We start from the raw sequence: 24164 nt of genomic DNA on the forward strand, positions 1-24164 counted from the left end.
CACCATAATCCACTGTGTAAAGTGATCCGCAAAGTTCCAGGGCCTTCTCCACATATTCGCAGAGTGTCCAGTGAGGATCAGCCGGAGGCATCAGTTCCTTCAGTGCACTATTCAGACCCGTCCGGAAGAAAACCACCAGAGCGGTCTGGATAGTGCACTAAATTCGCTATGCTCTAAAAACTCACAGACGTGATCCTCAACTGGACGGTCCCCTTGCTTCAGAAGCAGAATTCTGACAGCCGCTAGATCCATTTTTGGTCAGTCTTTCTGTGATGAGGCAGGCGAGGAATGAAGATCTAAATGCAGCTTTAATAAAACAAAGATAAACAAAGTAACTCAGAATATAAGGAAACAAATCACAGAGCATCAAACAATACATGCAAAGACTGACCGAGAAATCAGGGGAAACAAGGGCTTAAAACAAGGGCAAACAAGGGAATGAGGAACACCTGGGGAAAACAATCAGGGGAAAACCAATCATGAAAGAAAACTACAAAGGACTACAAAACAAATAGGAAACAGGAACGGGGAACTAAACAATAATTTCAACATAAAAGTCAAGGCAAAAAAACAGGGAATACGTGACAGTAATGCATTATTAAGTAATTCATTACTGTAATCAAATAACTTTTTCATAAACATTTTTTTAGTAATTTACAGTTACTTCTGATGTAATTGCATTAAATTCTGTATAGACTATAGAACAATTCTATATAAAACAATAGTGAATTTAAAATCGAAATTTAACGTCTAATGTTAAAATATACACTGGCGGCCAAAAGTTTGGAATAATGTACAGATTTTGCTGTTTTTGCAAGGAAATTGGTACTTTAATTCACCAAAGTGGCATTCAACTGATCACAAAGTATAGTCAGGACATTACTGATGTAAAAAAAACAGCACCATCACTATTTGAAAAAAGTCATTTTTGATCAAATCTAGACAGGCCCCATTTCCAGCAGCTATCACTCCAACACCTTATCCTTGAGTAATCATGCTAAATTGCTTATTTGGTACTAGAAAATCACTTGCCATTACATCAAACACAGTTGAAAGCTATTTGGTTCATTAAATGAAGCTTAACATTGTGTTTGAGTTTTTGAGTTGCCACGGTATGCAATAGACTGGCATGTCTTTAGGTCAATATTAGGTCAAAAATGGCAACAAAAAAAAAGAAACAGCTTTCTCTAGAAACTCATCAGTCAATCATTGTTTTGAGGAATGAAGGCTATACAATGCTTGAAACTGCCAAAAAACTGAAGGTTTCATACAGAGGTGTACACTACAGTCTTCAAAGACAAAGGACAACTAGCTCTAACAAGGACAGAAAGAGATGTGGAAGGCCAGATGTACAACTAAACAAGAGGATAAGTACATCAGAGTCTCTAGTTTGAGAAATAGACGCCTCACATGTCCTCAGCTGACAGCTTCATTGAATTCTACCCACTCAACACCAGTTTCATGTACAACAGTAAAGAGAAGACTCAGGGGTGCAGGCCTTATGGGAAGAATTACAAAGAAAAAGCCACTTTTGAAACAGAAAAACAAAAAGAAAAGGTTAGAGTGAGCAAAGAACACAGACATTGGACAACAGATAATTGGAAAAGAGTGTTATGGATCTTAACCCCATTGAGCTTTTGTGGGATCAGCTAGACTGTAAGGTGTGTGAGAAGTGCCCGACAAGACAGCCACATCTATGGCAAGTGCTACAGGAAGTGTGGGGTGAAATGTCACCTGAGTATCTGGACAAACTGACAGCTAGAATGCCAAGGATCTGCAAAGCTGTCATTGCTGCACATGGAGGATTTTTTGATGAGAACTCTTTGAAGTTGTTTTTTTCAAATTGTAATAGTAATTTTTCATGTTATTAATGTCCTGACTATACATTGTGATCAGTTGAATGCCACTTTGGTGAATAAAAGTACCAATTTCTTTCCATAAGAGCAAAATCTGTACATTATTCCAAACTTTTGGCCACCAGTGTATGTTTTCTAATTAAATGCAGCACCCTTAAATTCTTTGGCCAGTTCATTAATAATTTATTTGATTTTGTGATTTAATTGAAAGAATTAAAAGAACAATTTCATGTCTATTTTTGTATTTTTCATCTGGTCGAGGTTGATAAGGGTTTTAGAAAATAATTAGTAATAAGTAATGCAATTACTTTTCAGACAGAGTAATTTGTACAGTAATCTAATTACACTGTAGAAGATGTAATTAGTAGTTAGTAATTAATTACTTTTTTAGAGTAACTTACCCAACACTGTTCCCGACGCACACAACCACATTGACGCGCGCACACAGCTCCGTGCGTCTCTCCCCGTCTGCCGATGTCTCCTCTCCTTAAGTACTCCCGCTGCTCCTCACTGGAACGTGAGACCAGTGTGGCACACAGGTGGAAATTGTTCACCACTTATCTCTCCAGCTTCACTCTGCCCAGACACTGATTGGCCACGCCCTACTCGCTCCCTGCTCGCCACGCAGTCACAGCAGACTTTCTTTATTTCATTTTTGGTGCAGTCTGTTGTGTGTTTGTGGCAAATGTCACATCTTACTCCAAAGATGTTGCATAACTCATTTTTAAAAGTATTTTATTTTCCATGATCACTTTGTCTGCCATTTATCTCTTTTTAGAAATGAATCGCTCTCTTGGAAAAAAAAAAAAAAAAAGAAAAAACTGAAACAGTCAAACTGTTTAAAACTTCATAAAGTATTTTGTTGTTACATCATGACTCTAACCCCCCAGTCCAGTCTGAGTTAAAAAGGATGAGTTAAAGGGATAGTTCCCCCCAAAATTAAAATTCTGTCTTCATTAACTCACCCTTATGTTGTTTCTAACCCATATGACTATCTTTCCATGAAACACAAAAGATGTTGAGCAGTATGTTAGATTCTGTCACCATTCGCTTTCATTGCATCTTTTTTCCTACATACAATGAAAGTGAATTGTGATTGAGGATGTCATTATGCCTAACAACTTCTTTTGTGTTTCACAGAAGAAAGAAATTCATACAGCTTTGGAACAACATGAGGATGAGTAAATGATGACAGAATTTTACATTTTTGGGTGAACTGTCCAAACCTGCTAACACTCCCGATTTTACCGTGTTTCTCCCATTTTTCCACCCCTCCTCCCGCTGTACTCCCGATTTACAATTTCTCCCGATAAACTCAAGATTTTCCGCATCCACACTTCGCTCATGGGAATGTATTAGACCTCCAGGTAGGGTTGCCACCCGTCCCGTAAAATACTGGATCGACCCATATTTAAGTATGAAGTGATGCGCCCCGATTTGTCCCATAAAGCTGGTCAGATGGTGTCACCACTAAATTGTTTCAGATCGTTAATTTAACATTGATATAAGTTGGAAATGTTTTATACGGTGGGTAAGGGGTCATCTGAAAAGTCCACACATTGTGTTGAAATGTGCTAATACTGTGAAGGGTGTTGTAAGGGACCGTCTGAAATGTCCACACATTGTGCTAAAACTGTGAATATTTTTATTGAAAAACAGGTTAAATGTTCAATAAGATGTACAAAATTACACACATCCAACAATGTATAAATAATTTACAATCACTGAGTCATAAAGACAAGAAGTATAGGTGAAGATTTTTTTTTTTTAAATAAAGTAAATAAAAAAAAAACATAAAAATACATATAAACCAACAAAGATTTATACATAAATAAGATAAAGAAGATAAATAATCAAAGAAATAAAAATTAATTTATTTTTTATAAGTCATGGATCAGAAAAGTTCTCAGCTTTTAAGAAAAGATATACACATTTTATTATTAATAACTTAAAAAGCATTTATTGCTAAAACTGTGAAGGATGTGGTAAGGGACCATCTGAATACATTTCTTGGTATTATTCATCTTCAATGTGGTATTACTGACTGGTACTGCCGCTCCCTATATGCATATTACGCAGTACTCCCTACGGGGGCACCATCTTACCCTAGGGGGGCACCAGAAACTCCACCGGCTGCCGTTCCTCGCACATCATTTCACAATCCTATGTTGGCAGGTATGACTGTCCGTTTAAGAAAGGTTTCTGTAGATATCATTAAGAGCTTTTCTCTCAGAAATGGACTCTTTCTTAACCCACCCTTCTGTCTCCTTTAATTTTCAGACATAATTTATAAAACCAGGATTTGGGTTTGATCCGTATTCTGCATGGGAAAGTCCTCAAATCTCTGCTCCCTCTTGGAAATTATAATTCATCTTTGTTGTAAGGGATAATTTGTCATGGAAAGAGATAATGTTTACATAGGTGTGATTTGATTAAGTTGAATTTAAAGTTCAAATTTTAGATTTAGAAGTTTTTCTGTGGAAACAAATAGGTCACCATGTAAACCGACATGGTGAGATGAGTTTCTGGCAAACATTAAGTTTAAACCTTGAGGTATTTGAGACTCTTCCTCTAATGCAAATGCATTCTGGTTGTTTTTTCACACTTTAATGTTTCACACAGAAATATTTGTGTTTGAATAGGTAGACATTTGCGAATTAAATTAAGTGTTAACCATGGGACATTGTTAAAATTGGTTGTTTAAAAGGCTGAAATGATTATTTATATCTATAATTATATTCTTATTAAATTTGGCCCTTGAACATATGTTAGTCCTTGTTAGAGTAATCTTATGAAAACGTGCAAAAAGTAAATTATAAAGTACTTTATAAAGTATTTATTCCCTTTTCCTTTTACAAAAAGAACTGTAAGCTGCACTTGTGAGAAATACCCTTGAAAACAAAATTGTCAAGTGCTGTGAGCATGTCCATCCTAAAAGAGCATTTTTTGATCTTAGCAGTTCAATTCTGAGAAACTAGACATTTTATTGTAAGAGGAAATGATTAAGCCACTAGTGGCACAAACTATCCGCTCCGCCATAAATGCAATTTTATACTTTAAAAGCTTGGCAAAATGTCTCTTTTTATGTTTATGCAGTGCCATTGCTCCATTATGAGGTCAATATTTTAATAGGAAAATTGAATAAAAAACAAACACGACTGGTTGGAAAGCAAACTGAGATTTTACAAGTACAATAACAGGTTCTGTTTTCTCTGTTAACATTTTTGGCCGCTTGTGTGATTCTATCTTGCTGAGGAGGAAACAGCTGGTGGTGGGCTTAGACAAAAAAATGCATGTTTTGTTGGTGATTCCCTGTGTTGGACATTGACTTGCAGAGATTATTGAGAACTCTCAGTGATTTTGGTACTTTTAAAGGGGATTTAAAGGGGCCCTTACAGCTCTTGAATGTGGGTCCTCAAAGGAGTATTTTCCCCAAAACATAAATATGTCATTATTTACTCACCTCATGTTGTTCCAAACCTGTATAACTTTCTTTCCTCCATGGAACACATATGGAGATGTCAGGCAGAATGACAGCCTCAGTCACCATTCACTTTCATTGTATGGAAGAAAAAAAAAAAAGATGCAATGGAAGTGAATGATGAATGAGGCTAACATTCTAAATAACAACTCCAGCATGAGGGTGAGTAAATTATAGAATTTTCATTTTTGGGTGAACTATTCTTCTAAACTAATAAACTATCACAACTGAACACTCTTCAAGATAACTCTTATGACTCTTTTAGTTCTCAGTTTAAAAAGGGGGAGTCTTTTGGTTTTATACCTCACTTTTTCCTCTGACCATGGTTTATGGTTTTGGGTGGATACTGTCTATGTCAGTTGCATTGAGAACAAACTGCCAAAGCGGACAGCGGTTGCCAAGATGGTGTCAACGCGTGAGACGTGTCTCTTCAAGAATCTATACATACGATGGTCAGGGCTGCTGGTGCCAAATGTAGACTGGATACAGCTGTCTGCACACAATTATACTGAACAAAGCCAGCATTGTGATATTCTGATGTGTGGCACATAAAGGAGCGTTGAGATGGAGAGAGTGGGGGCTGCGCCGTGGCAGGCACATCTCCTACAACTGACATGCTCCATTTTCTACACAATTCTTGTGGGTCCTCTGGAACACGGGCCAACTTAAAAGTGCAATCTGCTGCTCTAAAGGATTTTCCAATTGTGAATACCCACATCTAACTGGAAATTTATTTTGTATGGTAACTACTTGAACATAGAGTGAGTCAATACAGAGAAGTCAATAAAAGGCAAACACATCTTACTCTAGACAATCAGCATCTTTGTTAGAGAATTTTTGGTTCCTTTTTAGGCAATGACAGAATCAGAAAGTGCCAAGGGAAAGGAAGGATGAAAGATGAAAAGAAGACGTCCTATTGTTTTGTGATTTGTTTAAGGGCTCGGGTCAGTGACCCGAAACTCTGGCCAGAGGATGATTAAATAGAGTAATCTTATCGAAGACATTTTTATGAATGAAAGTGAGCTCATGGCCTGTCCAGCATGGAGATGATTGCCAGACATCTGAGCAACCCTTGTATCCTCTTAGGGAGGAGGAAGTTTCTCCTGTTTTGCAGCCCATTTTTTTCTGCGTGGTGATAAGAAGTATAACTATCTTGTCTTTAAAATTGGTCTTGTCTTTGTAAATGGTGCATACAAAAGCAATAAGTTATGTTTGCTATATTTTGAATATAGTCACAGAAAAAGGGTGTTGTGCCTGCAAACCCCTCAGCTGTAAAGTATGTTATTGCTTTAATAAAACTTTAAATAAAACAACTTTAGTAAAACAACATAATTGAAATATTCAGGACACAAACATTCAGTAAAACATGAATTCATTCCATAAGCAAATTCAATTCCTGACATGTAAGACTACTTATCTATGGCTGGCCTTGGTAAAATAGTTGGCCTTTATGGGTGCTGTGCAGTGACAATTATAGCTGGTACATGTAGTTTAATGAAATCTAAATGGGACTTTCTGGCTATTAGTCCATGTCTATTAGTTTTCGATCAGAAAACTAATGTCCTTGTTTTCGATCAGAAAGACGTGGAGAGTTTTGGACGGGTGCTTATCATTTGAATTTCTCCACAATCTTAATGCAATAAGCTCATTGAAACTCAAGAAACTGCATTGCTGTGTGTCTGAATATCGTTATGCATCATTCAGTATCTTGTGCACCATACCACACTGCACCATATTGCACCGTTTTGCACCGTGAAACTATGCAGAAAAAAATAAAACAATAAATAAACAAACTTTAACATAAAACAAGCAAAAATATGAAGCAATCCAAAACAATCCATGTATATGTGTCAAAAAGCATATGAAATTATTACATCTAGGTCCATTTGTAGTGGTGGTAGAGTTGTGGGCAAGGCTGAGCATGTTGAGCAAGGCACAGAACTAGTAAGCAGAAGGTTGCCGGTTCAATCCCTACAGCCACCACCATTGTGTCCTTGAGCAAGGCACTTAACTCCAGGTTGCTCTGGGGGGATTGTCCCTGTAATAAGTGCACTGAAAGTCGCTTTGGATAAAAGCGTCTGCCAAATGCATAAATGTAAGTATTTAAAGGGGTAGTTCACACCAAAATTAAAATTCTGTCAACATTTACCCACTTTTTATGACATCCCAGATGTGTATGACTTTCTTTCTTCTACAGAACACAAATGAAGGTTTTTAGAAGAATATTTCAGCTCTGTAAGTCATACAATGCAAGTGAATGTGACCAGAACTTTGAAGCTCCAAAATCCCATTAAGGCAGTATAAAAGTAATCCATAATACACCAGTGGTTTAATATCTGTCTTCTGAAGCGATACAATCATTTTGGGTGAGAAGCAGATCAATATTTCAGTCCTTTTTTTACTATAAATCTCTACTTTTACTTTCACTTTAGAAAGTGAAAGTGGAGATTTATAGTAAAAAAAAAAAAGACTTAAATATTGATCTGTTTCTCACCCATACCTTTTATATCACTTCTGAAGACATGTGTTAAACCACTGGACACTTATGCATTACTTTTATGCTGCTTTTATGTGATTTTTGGAGCTTCAAAGGTCTGGTCACCATTCACTTGAATTGTAGGGACCTACAGAGTTGAAACATTCTCCTAAAAATATTCGTTTGTGTTCTGTAGAAGGAAGGAAGTCCCATATCTGGGATGGCATGAGGGTGAGTAAATGATGAGAGAATTTACATTTTTGGGTGAACTATCCCTTTAACTATGAGACATTCTCTTACAAGTGTGACCCATGTGCTGTGGTAAAACTATCCGTTTCATAGCAGGCATTTTAGGGGGATTGTTTAACAATATGATTAAATAAAGCTAATCTTTTCGTATTTCCCTGTGTCCTTCAGATGCTGTATCCAGTTCTCCCAGGCTTGTTGGACAGTAATCCATTCTCAGAAAGTGGACATCTGCATATTTCAGAGGACGTCAAAGGAGTCCTTGACATCTGTACCAAAACACTGCAGCTAGTCAGAGTGTTACATGTGCATCCAGAAATCACCTTGCAGCTTTTTGCCTATCTCTTCTTCTTCATCAATGCTTTGCTCTTTAATCTGCTGATGGAGAGAGGTGAGTCAGCACTGCAGACCTGTCAAATGTTCAGCTTCATCATTCGGGAATATTTCTGTTCTATCTTTGAAAACTCATCACATCTGCTAATTTATTGTGTGAAGGATCAGGAGGGATGTTTTACCACTGGTCCTGTGGGGTCAGGATCAGGGCTAATTTGGATCTGCTCATGGACTGGGCTCATGGGGCAGGAATGAGTGATCTGGCACACAGCTACCTTCTCAAACTCTCCTCAGCTGTCAATCTATTGGCCACACCCAAGGAAAACCTTTTACAGGTGCTTTTTATGTTTTAGTATCTCTACATTTGTGATCTTTATTACAGTAGTACAATAAGTCCCTATTGGTTTTCATGAGTGCTCATACTCTGAGATTGTAAAACCAGTACATATTTTCCATGCAATTACAATGAATAGGAACTGGAAGTTTAAATGAATATTTTGGGTTCAATACAAGTTAATCTTAACCACAAACGTTAATTTTGGCTTGTTTCTCCTTTTCTTTAAAAAAGCAAAAATCGAGGTTAGAGTAAGGTATTTACAATGGAAGTGAATGAGGCCAATTTTTTGAGTTTAAACACAGAAATGTGAAGCTTATAATTTTATAAAAGCACTTACATTCATTCTTTTGTTAAAGCTTGTGTATTATTTAAGTTGTAAAGTTGTTTAAATCATCGTTTTACGGTTGTTTTAGGGTTTTTGTGTTTGCTGCGTTATGCAAAGCTTTGCATTAAATAGTGCCATAAGAAAAATTTATTCTTTAAGTAAAACAAAATTAGAACAGCTGTTGTTATGCACCATTATGAGCATTCCCGTCTTATTACAAATGCATTCCTCTTTCATTACAATCTCTTTGGACATCAGGAGTTAGTATGGTCCTCAGAAATAATTAACAGGAAGTATTACTCATTAAAGGATAAAGCTTTGTAAGCTTTCATGGTAATAGATAAAGATGCTGGATAAGCCATGTCTGTATCTGACATGTGGGGGTAACAAATGTTCTAACTGAGGGGACATCCTGCTGAAGGAAATAGTAACTTTAGTGAGTTGCATTGCTGTGAGAGACATTTAAGGCTTATTTGGTTTTTGTTCTTCTTGACTAATCTGGTCTATCATGCCAAAAATATATATTCTCATTTATCAGACATTGCCTGTAGCAGTATTTATGTGAAAACAAAGTAAAAACAAGGACTTAAATTGCTGACAGAACAACCATTCACAAGTATTTTACAGTCATGGATATGATTAAATTAATAATTGCCTCTTGAAAAGATCATAAAATTAGTCTTTTGGATCAAAGGTCAGCATTGGGAGTTTAAAGGTGCAGTAAGCAATTTTAGCGTTCTGAAGCTTTCACATGACTGAGCCGTTGAAATAACCACGACCCCTCATTCCAAAACCCCACCCTCCAAAGATAATTTTGAGACCAAAATCAACCAAAAGAGCAGCATTGTTTGTTCCATTGGCTGTCAAATTTAACAGTGGCACAATAGCGCCCTCAATTGACAAATATTATGAATCATAGCCTCAATGATCTGCTTCAAATACAACACAAATGAGAATTAGCAAAATGATTGACAGGTGAAAAGCATCAATGTCCGCAATACGCAGACACATTTTTGTTTGCTGTTTACAAAGTCTAGAGCTGTTACAGAGACCGGTGAGAAATCTCAGGACACTTATTTCATTAATATCTTTATGGGAGTAGGAATTTGTTTTGTATACTTTTCCATGAAAAAATTGCTTACAGCACCTTCAATATTTATTTCAAGTCTTTGAATTGAAAATAGGGGGATTTTGATATTATGTTGTACACTACCAGTCAAAAGTTTGGACACACCTAGTCTTTCTTTATAATTACTATTTTTCACATTTTAGAATAAGAGTTAAGTCATCTGAAGAATGAAATAACCCAAATGGAAGTTTGGGAATTATGTAGTGACCAAAAAACAAATCCAAACTATCATATATTTTAGCTTCTTCAAAGTAGCCACCATTTGTCTAAATTACAGCTCTTCTCACCCTTGGCATCCCCTCAACTAACTTCATGACGTGCCACCTGGGATGCTTTTGAAACAGTATAGAAGAAATTTCTAATAGTAAAACAAAATGGCCTAATACTATGCCATTAAATATAATGAACAGTAAGTCAAAATTATCGGGAAACTGCTTGTGTCAATGTAGATGTCCTGGAGCACTCTGCGGATGGAGTTTACATCACTGAATCCAGCTCAGCTGCACCATATACTGAGAGAGTACAACCCACGGCGGTCCTGCCCTGCAGCATGGACACCCTCTAGTGATGAGGCCAGCGCTGCACTTAGAACCAGTAATATATTTTCCATTAATATTACAATATAATGGTATTCACATAACAGAGACAACAATATAAATTTTGTTGCCTAAGGTCTATTTCACGCATCTCACATCTGCAGCACATAAAAGACGCATGTTTACAGATTCACTCCCATATAGGCGTTTATCACATTTCCGTGGTCTATTTATAGTATGTACAATTCATTTCAAATACTTCTTCTAAACAGACCTATCTCACCTTCCAATCATTATCCAGGGATAATAAAACAAAGAAAACGGTGTCATGTTATTCGATGCATTTTATGATTTTAAAGGAGAGTATGTACAGTATGTGATTAGACATCACTTTACAGAGTATAATTGACCAAGTTCAGCCATGCAACTCTATGTGGCACAAGCTGATAAGTTCTTTGAATTTGTTGTCTGTTAGCCAATCGGCTTGCTCACATGTGCCAATCGGTTCGCATGGTGTAAGCTGATTGGTCCTTTGACTTGTAATGAGATAGCCAATCAACTTGCGTCTCTCTCTTTGTCTAACATTTAAATGGTTCAGGTTTGCAGATAAGCCGGTTTCACTGCAGCATGCTGTGAGAGTTTTTCTTTAAAAATGCTATTTGCTCAGGTGGTGCTGGAGCTTTTCTTCTAACAGCTTCCATGGTAAGGTCTGCTTTTGGCCATTACACATAGATGCGCGGCTGGCACACATAGCTATCTCAGGTCATTAGATTAAATAAATCCAAACATAGCCAGGCTAAGTAACAAGTTAAATAGGCTCTGGGCTTTCCTGGTCCAGGTACACATTATGAGTCCGGTCACTAGCCGTTTGAGCCATTCGGCCAAGCAGGCCCAGGCACACATAGAAATTTAGTTCATTACATTTGGCCTGTGGCCTAGGCCCACCTAGATAGCAGTGCACATGGCTCTTCGGAGCAGCAGCAGTACATAAGTCTTGGCGATAGATCTGCTTGGTTGGGGGTTTGTGTTTTTGTGTTTACGTGTTATCCGTTTTTTGCAGCTTCCCTGCTTTATTGGGGACGGTTTGTAATGTCTATTTGTGCTACAGCATGTCATACATGCTTGATGCAGCATGTCTTGCATTTTGTCTAATTGTGCAGCAGCATGTCCACATGCTAACTCAGTATGCATGTGTATTTTCTAGCAGAAGCAAGTCTCCTTACTTGCTCTGCAGCAGCAGCAACGTTAGCAGATCTAGTCCACAAAGACAAATTTCCTATCAATATGTCATACCCACATTAACATGCCAAATCTTTCAGAGAGTTATCATGACTGACAACTGTTTTTATTAGAGAAAGGGAAGAATATAGTACAAACATGAGTACATATACACATTAAAGAGCATTAGAACAAGACAGGGGTAAAGCCTATAGTATGCCACAAAACAAATTTACATAACGAGTAAATATTGTAGTCTATTATCAATGATATTGTATTGCTTTCATGTACTTACTTTTTTTTTTGTCATTAAAAGTTTTTATTGATTCCATATATATATATATATATATATAAATATTAAAAAAAAAAATATTAATTAAAAAAATAACAGAATATTTGGAATCACATTATATTATTTACAACCTTTCTTCCTGAACATTAACCACCCCACCCCACCACCCAACACAAACAGATAACCTAGTGGTCAAATACAATTGACAAAGACACACAAACAGACAATAAAACAGAAGAAAATATTTAGAAATACATTTAAAAAAAAGTATATTTTCAAAAACAAGAAGGCTACAACATACACATTTAAAACATCACGTCTCCCTCCACTGCCCCTCCCCGAGAGCCCTCCAGAAAGGCCAAATAGCTGCCCCACCTCCTGATGAACATATCCATGTTGCTTAGCCTTCTATATGACGACTCTTCCCAAGCTGCCACCCTGCCCATCTCCTCGCACCACTCACGAAACGAGGGGGCTCCAGGTGACTTCCATCCTCTAAGGATAACCTGTCTGCCCACCATAACACCGGCCAGGATCCAATTCTTCATGTACTTATCTCCTACATCAATGATGTCATGCAAAATACAGAGACTGGGGCAAATGGAGATCTGAGTATCCAATACGTCGCCCATAAAATTCTGCACCCTCAACCAGAACTCCTGTATCTTACGACACCCCCAAAAAACATGGGTGGTGTCTCCATCTTCTGAATGGCATCGCCAGCAGGTGGCTGTGTCCTTAAGACCAAGCCTATACAATTTAGAAGGGGACCAATAAAATCTATGTAGAATCTTAAATTGCATAAGGTGCACCCTTGCATCTCTAGATGCAGACTTGACGTTTTTAAGAATCCTAGCCCACACTCCCTCCTCCAAAAACAAATTTAAATCTTCCTCCCATAATCTTTTGGGGGAAATTAAAGCTCCGTCCCCCAGACTCTGAATTAGCAGGGAGTAATACACTGATGCCTCATGACCTTTTCCAAAAGCAGTAATCACCACTCCCAGAGTATCTGCCGCACTAGGGGGGTGCGTGCCACTCCCAAAAACAGTGCAGAGTAGGTGGCGCAGCTATAAACACTTATAAAATTGAGATCTGGGAATCCCACAATTTTGAACCAAATTTTCAAAAGGTCTCAATACTCCACTCTCATATAGGTCACCGAGCGTATTAACCCCCCTCACAATCCAATCTGACCAACAGAAAGGGGACTTAGAATGCATAGTTTAGGGTTCTGCCATATGCTCGAGGCTACGTTTAAATAAATATCCGAATTAAACACTCTGGACACTCGAGTGTAAATGCAAAATAACGGGGTGTGACTTAACTTCTCCAATTAATTTGATCGAAAGGCTTTGCAGAGGCAAGATAGGGGCAAGAGCTTCCTTTTCAATACAAAACCAGGGAGGGGCTCTCTCAGGTTGAAGCGACAATGAGCCAAATGTCAAGACCGAATGCATAATAATAAAACAAAATCTTGGGTAGGCCTAGCCCACCTTTGTCAATCGGAGTATGTAACTTATTGAAATTTAACCTGGCACGCTTACCATTCCAAATGAAGGACTTCGCTATGCTATCAAATTGCTTGAAATAAGAGAGAGGGACATCTATAGGGAGAGACTATAACAGGTAGTTGAATTTTGGAATACAATTCATTTTAATTACATTAACCTTCCCAATCATCGATAAGTAATGAAGCCCACCTGTCCACATCATTCAAAAACCTTTTTATTAAGGGATCAAAATTAACTCTGACTAAATCAGACAAATTTGCTGGGAATAAAATTCCCAAATACTTAATGCCCTGTTTGGGCCACTGGAAAGCGCCCGGCTGGAAAGCTGTTACTGGACAGTACACTGTCAGAGCCAAAGCTTCGGATTTAGACCAATTGACTTTGTATCCTGAGAACTTGGAAAATAAATGAATAATTCTGTGGAGGCAAGGCATAGATCTAGTGGGGTCGGAGACAAATAATAAAATATAATCTGCGTAAAGCAGAAACTTATGCGCCACACCTCCCGCAATCACCCCTGGAAAATCATCCTCTTTTCTTATCGTGGCTGCCAATGGTTCCAGGGCAAAACAGAACAATAATGGGGAAAGAGGGCAACCCTGCCGAGTGCCCCTATTCAGAGTAAAATAATCTGAAATTAATCCATTTGTTTATACCGCTGCTACAGGGTGTCTATAAAGCAACTTAATCCAACCAATAAATGTACTCCCGAACCCATACATTTCCAAAATCTTAAAAAGATAATTCCATATCAAAAGTCTTTTCGGCGTCAAGTGAAATGGCCGCGACCGGAGACTGATCATTCGCTACCGAGCACATGATATTGATGAGACGCCTGATGTTATCAGAAGAGCTGCGGCCCCGAATAAACCCCACCTGCTCTATATGCATAAGAGATGTCATAACCTTACTTAATCGGTTAGCCAAAATTTTTGACAACATTTTTACATCTAGTTGGATCAGGGAGATTGGACGGTAACTTTTACACTCGCTTGGATCTTTGTCCTTTTTAAGAATCAGACTGATCCGGGCTTCTGTCATGGTTAGCGGAAGCTTTCCATTCTTTAATGATTCCATATAAACTTCTAACAAAAGTGGAGTCAACTCTGTAGCATAGGATCTAAAAAATTCTGCGGCAAAACCATCTGGCCCCGGAGCCTTGCCAGTAGGTAGGGACTTAATTACCTCATCAAGCGCCTCCAAGGTTATCTCAGAATCAAGAGAGTTTTTTTTGCTCAGTCTTCAGTTTAGGAAGATCTAATGGTTCCACAAAGTTTCTAATATCTTCATCAGTAAATGAAGACGTGGAACTATAAAGATCAAGGTAGAACTCTTTAAAGGCATTATTAATATCAATGGCCGAGGTAAATATTTCACCACCAGCAGATTTCACTGAGGGAATCTCTGCTTTATATATCTAGCCAAAAGCTTCACTGCTTTGTCCCCAACTCAAAGTATGACTGTCTTGCCCTGAATAACCAAAACTCCACTTTCTGTGACAAAATAGTATTATATCTATATTTCAATCAGGTCAATTTTCTGAGGCCGTCAGATGACATACGGCGCTTCAGGTCTGCCTCTGCACTTTTAATATTTCCTTCCAACTCCACGAGTTCTCGTGCCTTGGATTTTTTGATGAATGAGGCATACTGTATGATCCGGACCCTAAGAACCACCTTAAGTGCCTCCCAAGCCACAGAGGATACTGAGGACCAGTTGGTCTCCATATAGACATTGATTTCAGTCTTTAACATTTGTTGGAAATCAGGATTTTGCAAAAGGGATACATTAAGGCGCCAACTATATGATTTCTTTTTCTCTATATGTGGCAACACCTCTAAACTCACCAGGGCGTGATCTGAGACTGATGTTTCCAATTGAGCAGTCCACAACAGATGAAATGAGGGACTTAGATATATATAAAAAAATCTATTCTAGAATAAATCTTATGGACTGATGAAAAAAATGTATAGTCCCTACCAGATGGATTCAGAAGTCTCCAAATATCTGTAAGACCAAGATTTTTACACATCCTGTGAATCGTCAATGTTGCTCTAGGGGCTTACACACTTTTGCTTCACTATGATCAAGTACTGAGTCCATCAAAAGATTAAAGTCTCCTCCCAATATTACATCATGAGGGGTGCCAGCGGCTTGCACCATCCCTTCAAGATCTATAAAAAAGCCCTGATCATCAGCGATAGGTGCATAAATATTAGCCAAAATCAGACTTTGCCCTTGCATTTCTGCTAAAATAATAATGACTCTCCCTAATTTATCTTTAATCTATTTGAGACATTTGAATTGTAAATGTTTATTTACCAATATAATGACTCCCTTGCTCTTACTTGAGCCCGCACTAAAGAAAACATGTCCACCCCATATCTTCCCAAATTTTTCAGCTTCCTGCAGGGAAAGATGCGTTTCTTGAAGAAACACTATATTATATTTTTTACGTTTAAGAAAAGAAATAACCTTCCTTCTTTTTATGGGGTGCCCCAACCCATTTACATTCCATGTGGAGAAAGATAGTACACTCATATTAACATTTGACATTTTGATATAATAGAAAAAATAAATTGTGTGCCAAAAACAAAATTATGAAGACCACATTTCAACATTAATGCAACAATAAAACACCGAACTTCCCCCCGAACAAAACAAACAGAAAAAAGAAAAACGTGCGCATTAACCCCGCGCACGAAAGTGCCAACCAGCGTCAATCCCTTTAAACTCAGAGTCCATGTACGCCTATGAGAGCCCCCGTGACAACTTTGCCATCGGATTGCTCAATTTTGCCTCACAAATTTGTAAGGCAAAATTACATAACATCAAATATTTTGTAAAACAATCCCCAGCAAATAGGAAGAATAAACACAAAGAACGTGTAGACTCATTCACAGAACTTTCTCGAAGGTGTGTTCCTTCACAAAACAAATTCCAGCCGATATTAAGCCGTTCAGTTTCCTCGGTCAGACAAACAAATCTTCAGTAAGCCAGCTGATGAGTGCAGCAGATGACATAATCATTCCAATGTCCCAAGAAAATACTCCACAAATCATACTCCAGCCAACAGGAACTGACAGATTCATCCATAACTGTCCCGAAGTAATGTAATTTAACATAATAAGCTCCAACTGCTAGGCGGAACCAGCACAAAAGGAAACGAAACACTCATCCCGATTCTTCAGATGGTCAAGAATCATTCACTCGGAGGGCGCATAAAAGTATATCCCATGACTTACACAGTCCGCCAACTTTATAAAACTACATTGTGTGAGCACGTAGATATTTTGCGGTCATCCGTAGTGTCTATTTTCAATCTGGCCGGGAACCTCATTGTAAAATTGATCTTCCGTCAATGCAAAAGTTTCTTTAAGAAAAACAAACTCAAGCCGCTCGGTGGAGCCAACGCAAAAAGAAACAAAAATGGCACCCAGCTTCCTCCGAAAGCAAGAGTATGTACAATGAGTCAGTCCACTCACAAGAGAAACACCCAATGGTTACTCGCCCATTGTTTCTATAAAAGACATTGCCTGATTGGGACATGTAAATAACTTGCAGCCATCCTTGGTGTTTATTCTCAGTTTGGCCGGGAACATCAGAGCAAAAGTTATCTTCCGCTGATGTAAGAGTTTCTTGCATTCCTTGAACCGATCGCGTTTCACTCTTGTCTAGTTTGCAAAGTCCGGGAACAAGAAAACACTGTGATTCTTCCAAAAAAGCTTTCCTTTGCTCCTCGCCTGGCGCAACACTAGATCTTTATCGGATGATCTCAAAAATTTGGCCAGGATTGATCGGGGCCTGTCTCCCTCAGTAGACATCTGCGAGCCGGGACTCTGTGAGCTCGCTCGATTTCCAGTTTATGGCCTGTTATGTCGAGCAGACTCGGGAAAAGCTCCTCTAGGAATTTCACCATATCTCTGCACTCCTCATGATCAGGAATTCCCACAATTCGAACGTTATTCCTGCGGCTTCTATTCTCAAAATCTTCAAGCTTTTCAAGAACACGTTCCAAATCAACTTTGGTCACGGGCGGATTAGCGGCTAATTCCCTCTCTGATGACTCTAAATAATTGATTCGTCTCTCAACATCTGTCACTCTTGAGACTAATTCAGAGAATTTTTTTTTCCATCACCGTAATCGATCAGTGTATTACAGCGAGATCCTCCAAGTCCGCAAGTACCTTCGTCAACATCACCGACATGTTGGACAGTTGACGCTGGATTCCTTCTCCCGCCGTGCCATCCAAATCGAGTCCCTGGTCCACAGGCCTGTCTGGGCTTTCATCTTGAACCCATAAGTGTCTTTTAATGTCTCCAGAGCCTGATGATTTTGACTTTTTTGCCATGTTTACCTCAAACAACAAATGTGTAACTGGGTGTATCGAATTTCACCGGATTATACCATGAAAATTATTTTAAAAATTAGCAAAGTGCGCAGAGCTGTCTCTCACACGTCTGCCCTACGCATGGTGTCACCACTCCATGTACTTACTTTTTAATTTAATCTCCATGTATGTTATATGATCCATTTAAAAAATGTTCAAATAAAAGAATATTTCCATCACATAGTCCGATTATAGAAAAGAACTGGTCTAATCGTTGTAAACATGGAGTTATATCCTCTCAGTTTAAATGTGATGATTGGGGAAGTGTTCAATGGGAACCAGTAAAGATAAATTGGAATTGTGAGATTTGAATGCAATGTAAATAAACAAATATGTAAAGAAAATAAATAGGAAAATTTCACGGTGTCTACATCTGCATTATATTTAAAATACAAATGGGAGATTAACATGCTGCAACAGTGAAAACGCTAAAACTATAATCAAGATCTCTTCAGACTTGATTTGAGTACGTTAATCCTGGTTTGATAAAGGTACTTTAAAATCGCCCCTTTTGTGTTCTGCATAAAGAGAATAAAAGAACGTCATATGGGTTTGGAATGACATGAGGGTGAGTAAATGATGACATAATTTACATTTTTATTTGATCTTTAACTACTTTATAATTTATGGCCATTATGAAAGAAAATACTCAATGTAGTAACTCATAAATCACTTTATTTGCTGCATAAAGCTGCAGTTAGCAAGCCTACTGTTGCAGTAACACTGCTGCTGCGTATGTGTGAAACAGGCATTAGTCTAGATTTATTGAATTATCACCTACTTAATTTCTAAAGTAATGCTTCATGTGGAAAGGAACACAGTGAAATGCAGGTTACAAGAATGTGTGCATTTTTTTAAGAGAACATTATCAACACAATGTTTTTTTGTTTGCTGTTCTACACAGTTGACATCCTGGAAGGTTTTGATAACCATCCACCTCTCTTCCTCCCTACTGATGGCTTTGAGCTTGAGTTAAAAAGACCAGTCAGTGAGACAGGTCTTATTAAACAACTGAGTCGATTTCAAAGGCTGATCAAAAACCTCACTGACACAGAATCAAACCCGCATTCACCAGAGCCGCCTCAGGTATATGTTTTTTAAGGGCTATATACAGTGGCTCCAAAAGGGATTGTGACTCACAAGAAACAAATAAAATTGTTTGAATGTCAATGAATTGATTAAATTACAAAATATCACACCAAGTGACATTTATTTTAAAGAACGCATGAGCACTCTTTTCAACCAAAACATTTCACAAAAATCAGTTTGTTATATTTTAAATTATAAAATCAAGAAAGAATATGTCTTATTTGTCTTAAAATTTTTGGCTGTCAAAGTTAGTCAGACATGTCCATAGTGGGACACTTGTGTGAACTTGTGGGAAACTGGCTACATACAGCATCTAATTGACCTTGAGACCATTTGGTTAGTAATTGCATAAATGACTCTCATGTTTTGTTTTGCAAATAAATTAATACATTTTAAAGTATGGCTTGACTTTTTGGGGCCACTGTATTTGATCAATCAAGAGCCTTGCATGTACTTACATTTTGTCCTTATGTAGACTTGTATATTTAAATTTTCTGAACAAACTTTATTATAAGGATGGTTAAAGATTAAACCAGCAACTGTCTTTTGTTTTTGTTGGTCACATTACAGCTTGTCTCTGCAGTGCCAATGGAGGCCAAGCTAACCAAAATGGAAGTTCACCCAAAAGCTCAGCTTGAGATTGGCCATACAGAGATAGTGTTTCCTCATGCTGGAACAAGTGACCTGGGCTCTTGTGAAGCTCTTATAACAAAAAAGCTTCAGAATCTTGAGCTGCAGAATAACAGAGTGAACCACAGCAGTGTGGAGCGATTGACATTGGACCCGTCCTGTTTACTTACCCCACCAAACACGCCACAGAACCTGGAGTTGATGGATTCTGAAACAGACCACCAGGAGGCAGATCAGACCTCCAAATACCTTGGTGCAATCAAACAAGATGAAGGTGACAGGATGTACTTTGTACCTAAATAAATCTTCTCTAATGTGTATAACCATTATGGGACCAGAATGTTTAAAATAGCAACATATGTGTAGTGAATCAAAAGCACTGTTTGACTAAGATTATAACTCTGCAAGGAATTATACTGTAACTTGTGTAAATTTTCAGAGTTAGGCTCCGTCTCAACATCTAGATAGCTGCTTTGCTGTCTACTTTCTTCATAGGCAGGATCTTAACTAAAACAGAATCTCTTTAGGAACCGATTTGGAATGCTCTACATAGGCAGCAACTCTGTGCATCATACAAATAGCGCTCCTCAGGCAAAGTGCATGGAAGACTAGACTAACAATTCCATTAATTACAGCAACACTAAAACTGAGAAAAAGGATACAAAGTCACTTACTTTTAGCATGCATTTTGTTGTTTCTGCTGTTTTCACACTGTTTTCTCTGAAGTTGAGCATTGTTGAGCCAATCCCGCCTGTCACAGGACAAATCATACAGTAACACACTTTTGACAAAATATGTAGAATTATTCCTTTGCATGCCAGAATTGATTTCAATAAGCTAAGCTAAGCTAAACTTATATAGCAATACTCTAATGAGCATAAAGTTTATATATAGCAAACACAAATATTGAGAAAAAAATGTGTTTTATTCTAAGCAAATTGGCTAACCGGTTATCTTGTGAGCTCAATGGAGAACACAGAACAGAGAAATTTTTAGTCTCACCATTTCAAAGCTACCTTTACAAAAATAGAGAGTTCTGGCAAACTCGTTGCAAACTAGCCGCAAATTCGCCACTGATTATTTTCACATGCAAATGAGCTTTGTGGGAAACTCTTCATTGTTGCCAAAGGTTTGCTGCAGGTTCACCTCTACCAGTGAAGAGTTGCAAACTTCTGGCAAACATTTGCGGCGAATCACAAGCTCATTAATGAGTGGGGAAATTTGCGGCAAGTTTGTCAGAATCTAGATTTTATTTGTAAGGGTATTCTTTGTTATATTTACATAGTAAAGACAACATAAATCAAACAGTGATTGCATAGGATTTTAATTGTTAATTTAGCCAACCATTACGAAGACATTTGAGATCTGACAAACTTGCCGCAAATTTCCCACTCATTATTTTCACATGCAAATGAGCTTGCGATTCGCCGCAAATGTTTGCCAGACGTTTGCAGCTCTTCATAGGTAATGGTGAACCTGGCAAGTTTGCCAGAATTCTTGATTTTTTTAAGGGAACAGCTTTATGATCTAAAGGGTCATTATTTGGAGTGGGCGTGTCGTGGGTGTTTCTTGTCGTCTTGCGGGACGCAGACAGAAGTTGAATTCGGAATGCCTTACTACCCATACTACTCTTACTACCTCTGCCATACCTGTCTATGGCAGAAATAATATGACTACAGTAAATGAGAATGCGCAAAATGATTGACAGGCAGAAAATTTCAGAGACCGTGGCCTATGGATATATTTTTGCTTGCTGTTTACAGAGTCTAGAGTTGTCACAGAGGAAGTAGGAAAATGTTTTGCATACCTTTTCATGAAAAAAAAAAATCGCTTACAGCATCTTTAGCATGTACAATGTTTATGCCTTCTGGCTATACTTTTGAAACAGTGTGTATTTCAATGTTTGTGGATTTGCCCTATTCACTTCCAATGTAAGTGCAATTTTTTCTTTCTTTTTTTTTTTAAATAAAAGGGGGACCAGTCAATATTATTATTAGTGGTAATCAACATTATGCCACAAATGCTGTTGATTGAGCTTAACTTGTATGGAACTGGGAACATTCCTTTAATTGGATTTAAACCAAAAAAAAATTTTTTTGCTTTTCTGTATTGTAAATATAAGCTTATTCAAAGTATATTTCTTGATATAACCCCCCAATAATAAAAACAAGCAAGTACAACCCCACCCCCCCATATACCATGATCAATGGAAACAGTGTTCAAGCCAAACCAACGCCCTTGGCTAAAGGAATGTATTATAGAAGGCAGCGTAATCATTCTGCCTACCTTTTGGAACAGTCTTCGGAATAGCCTTTATATCAAGAACACTCCTGTGAGGCCTTAAAATGCTGCTTATGTAGGAAGCTAAGTTTTGGAACTGAACCTTAGTCTCAGGCTGATGGAATGTTTGTGTTTGTAGGCAAGAGTGAAGAGCATGAGATTGGAGAGGAAGACGTGTTTGTGCTTGAGTTGCAGAGAGGTGCATGTGGTTTGGGTCTGGAACTGGTGGATGGAGAGGTAAGTTGATCTGAAGGATCAGTGACTGTTACTGCAGAGGGGTTAGTTGTCTGAAGAATTATATTTTACTTACTTTACCCTTTCAGAAGTTTTGGTGCTAAAGATTATTAGGCTTTGAAAAAATTCAATTGCTATACAAACTTGGAAATTTGGGGGTTTTGCATCTGTTTTCGAAGTCCTTTCCATAAAACAACTTATTGAAACCTAACACTGTAAATGACTCAGTATCTGTAATGAAAATTCAACTTCTCTCTGACTCTATCACATTTAGTGTTGTTTCTTTATAGACCGGCAGCATCTCCAAGTGGTTATAAATGGAATATTTTAGTTTTTAGGAGCTTAGCAACTTCATATGGAACTTATTACAGTAAGAAACAAAGAGTGTTTGGTGTTTTTCATTACTGAGCTGTCTTACAGGATTACAGAAATTGTGGAAAAATAATAATTTTTTATACAGGAAACACCATTTAAAGTCAGTGGGATATACATCAAAACAGTTATCCCAGATTCTCCTGCTGCTTTGTCCCAGAGGCTGAGAGCAGGGGATCGCATTCTAGCATTAAATGGACTCAGCCTGGTAGGGGTGGACTTCCAAATGTAAGTAGAATTAGGTCAAGCCACTGCCTGTGAAAACAGCTCCTTAAACAAAACAAACATTTGTTTGGGGTTTTATAGTTGTCTGTTTATGCATCATGGTAATTCCGAGTCATTCTTAAAGCACTTTTATGTAATTATTATACATGTTATTAAACTACATATTACTTTTTGGTTCAACAAAAACAACAATTTTTATTCTTTCTCCATAGTGGCAAGGAGCTCTTTCAGATGTCAGGAGAAAGGACCCGGTTACTAGTTGCCAGATTTGACAGCACTACAAAAGAAACAAGGACAAATCTTCCTGCATAATCCTCTGCAGCACTTTGAGTTGAAACTCTGCTTTTGGTCCTTGCTTAGAGATACCTGCATAAAAATCGCAACAAAATAAACAACTAGTTTTATATGTACAGATGCCTTATTTTATTGCCATCATGTGATCTTTCCTTTTATAATTGAATATTGTGATTAAAAGTATAATTGTCCTGGAAATTATTCACAATCATTTCTGAGTGTGTTATATGTCGTGAGAGCTGATTACTATTCAATTTAATTTAGACTATTACATAATGTATTAAATCCACCTGCTCAGCATAGACCAACTAAAAGAAACCCTGTTTTGACTTATTTTAGGGGTCTCAAACAATGTATATATTTGGCTCCTTAAAGGAATAGTTCACCCAAAAATGAAAATTCTCTCATCATTTACTCACCCTCATGCCATCCCAGATGTGTATGACTTTATTTCTTCTGCTGAACACAAATGAAGATTTCTTGAAGAATATCTCAGCTCTGTAGGTCCATACAATGCAAGTGAATGGTGACCAGAACTTTGAAGGTCCAAAAAGCACATAAAGGAAGCATAAAAGTAATCCATAAGACTCCAGTGGTTAAATCCATATCTTCAGAAGTGATATGATAGGAGTGGGTGAGAAATAGATCTATATTTAACTCTTTTTTTCATATAAATCTCCACTTTCACTTCCACATTCTTCTTTTGTTTTTGGCGATTCGCATTCTTTGTGCGTATCGCCACCAACTGGGTAGGAAGAGAATTTATAGTGCCAATAACTGTACATAGTTAAAAATAATGGTTTGAAAACATTAATACTGAAGCCACTGCACTGCCATGTTGCTGTGCCCAAACATTCCAGTGTGCATATTTATTGGCCATTTAATCATGGATTATATTTCTAACAT

General features: G+C 37.8%; 1 protein-coding gene across 2 annotated transcripts in view; it reads left to right on the plus strand.

The window, feature by feature from the left end:
• radil2b (Ras association and DIL domains 2b) overlaps positions 1-23562 on the plus strand; it is a 37405-nt gene extending 13843 nt beyond the window's left edge. Inside the window, exons 9-16 of one of the 2 annotated variants that reach the window (XM_051667822.1) lie at positions 8231-8450; positions 8555-8727; positions 10633-10777; positions 19039-19220; positions 19794-20127; positions 22273-22370; positions 22828-22967; positions 23177-23562. In XM_051667822.1, the coding sequence (XP_051523782.1) occupies positions 8231-8450; positions 8555-8727; positions 10633-10777; positions 19039-19220; positions 19794-20127; positions 22273-22370; positions 22828-22967; positions 23177-23276 (1392 nt within the window). In that variant the 3' untranslated portion in view covers positions 23277-23562. The remainder of the gene's footprint in view (positions 1-8230; positions 8451-8554; positions 8728-10632; positions 10778-19038; positions 19221-19793; positions 20128-22272; positions 22371-22827; positions 22968-23176) is intronic. The other variant, XM_051667823.1, reaches the window with a different exon arrangement.
• Positions 23563-24164: the final 602 nt, after the last annotated feature.

This window comes from Myxocyprinus asiaticus, chromosome 32 (genome assembly GCF_019703515.2).
Source record: "Myxocyprinus asiaticus isolate MX2 ecotype Aquarium Trade chromosome 32, UBuf_Myxa_2, whole genome shotgun sequence".
NCBI classification, from domain to species: Eukaryota; Metazoa; Chordata; class Actinopteri; order Cypriniformes; family Catostomidae; genus Myxocyprinus; species Myxocyprinus asiaticus.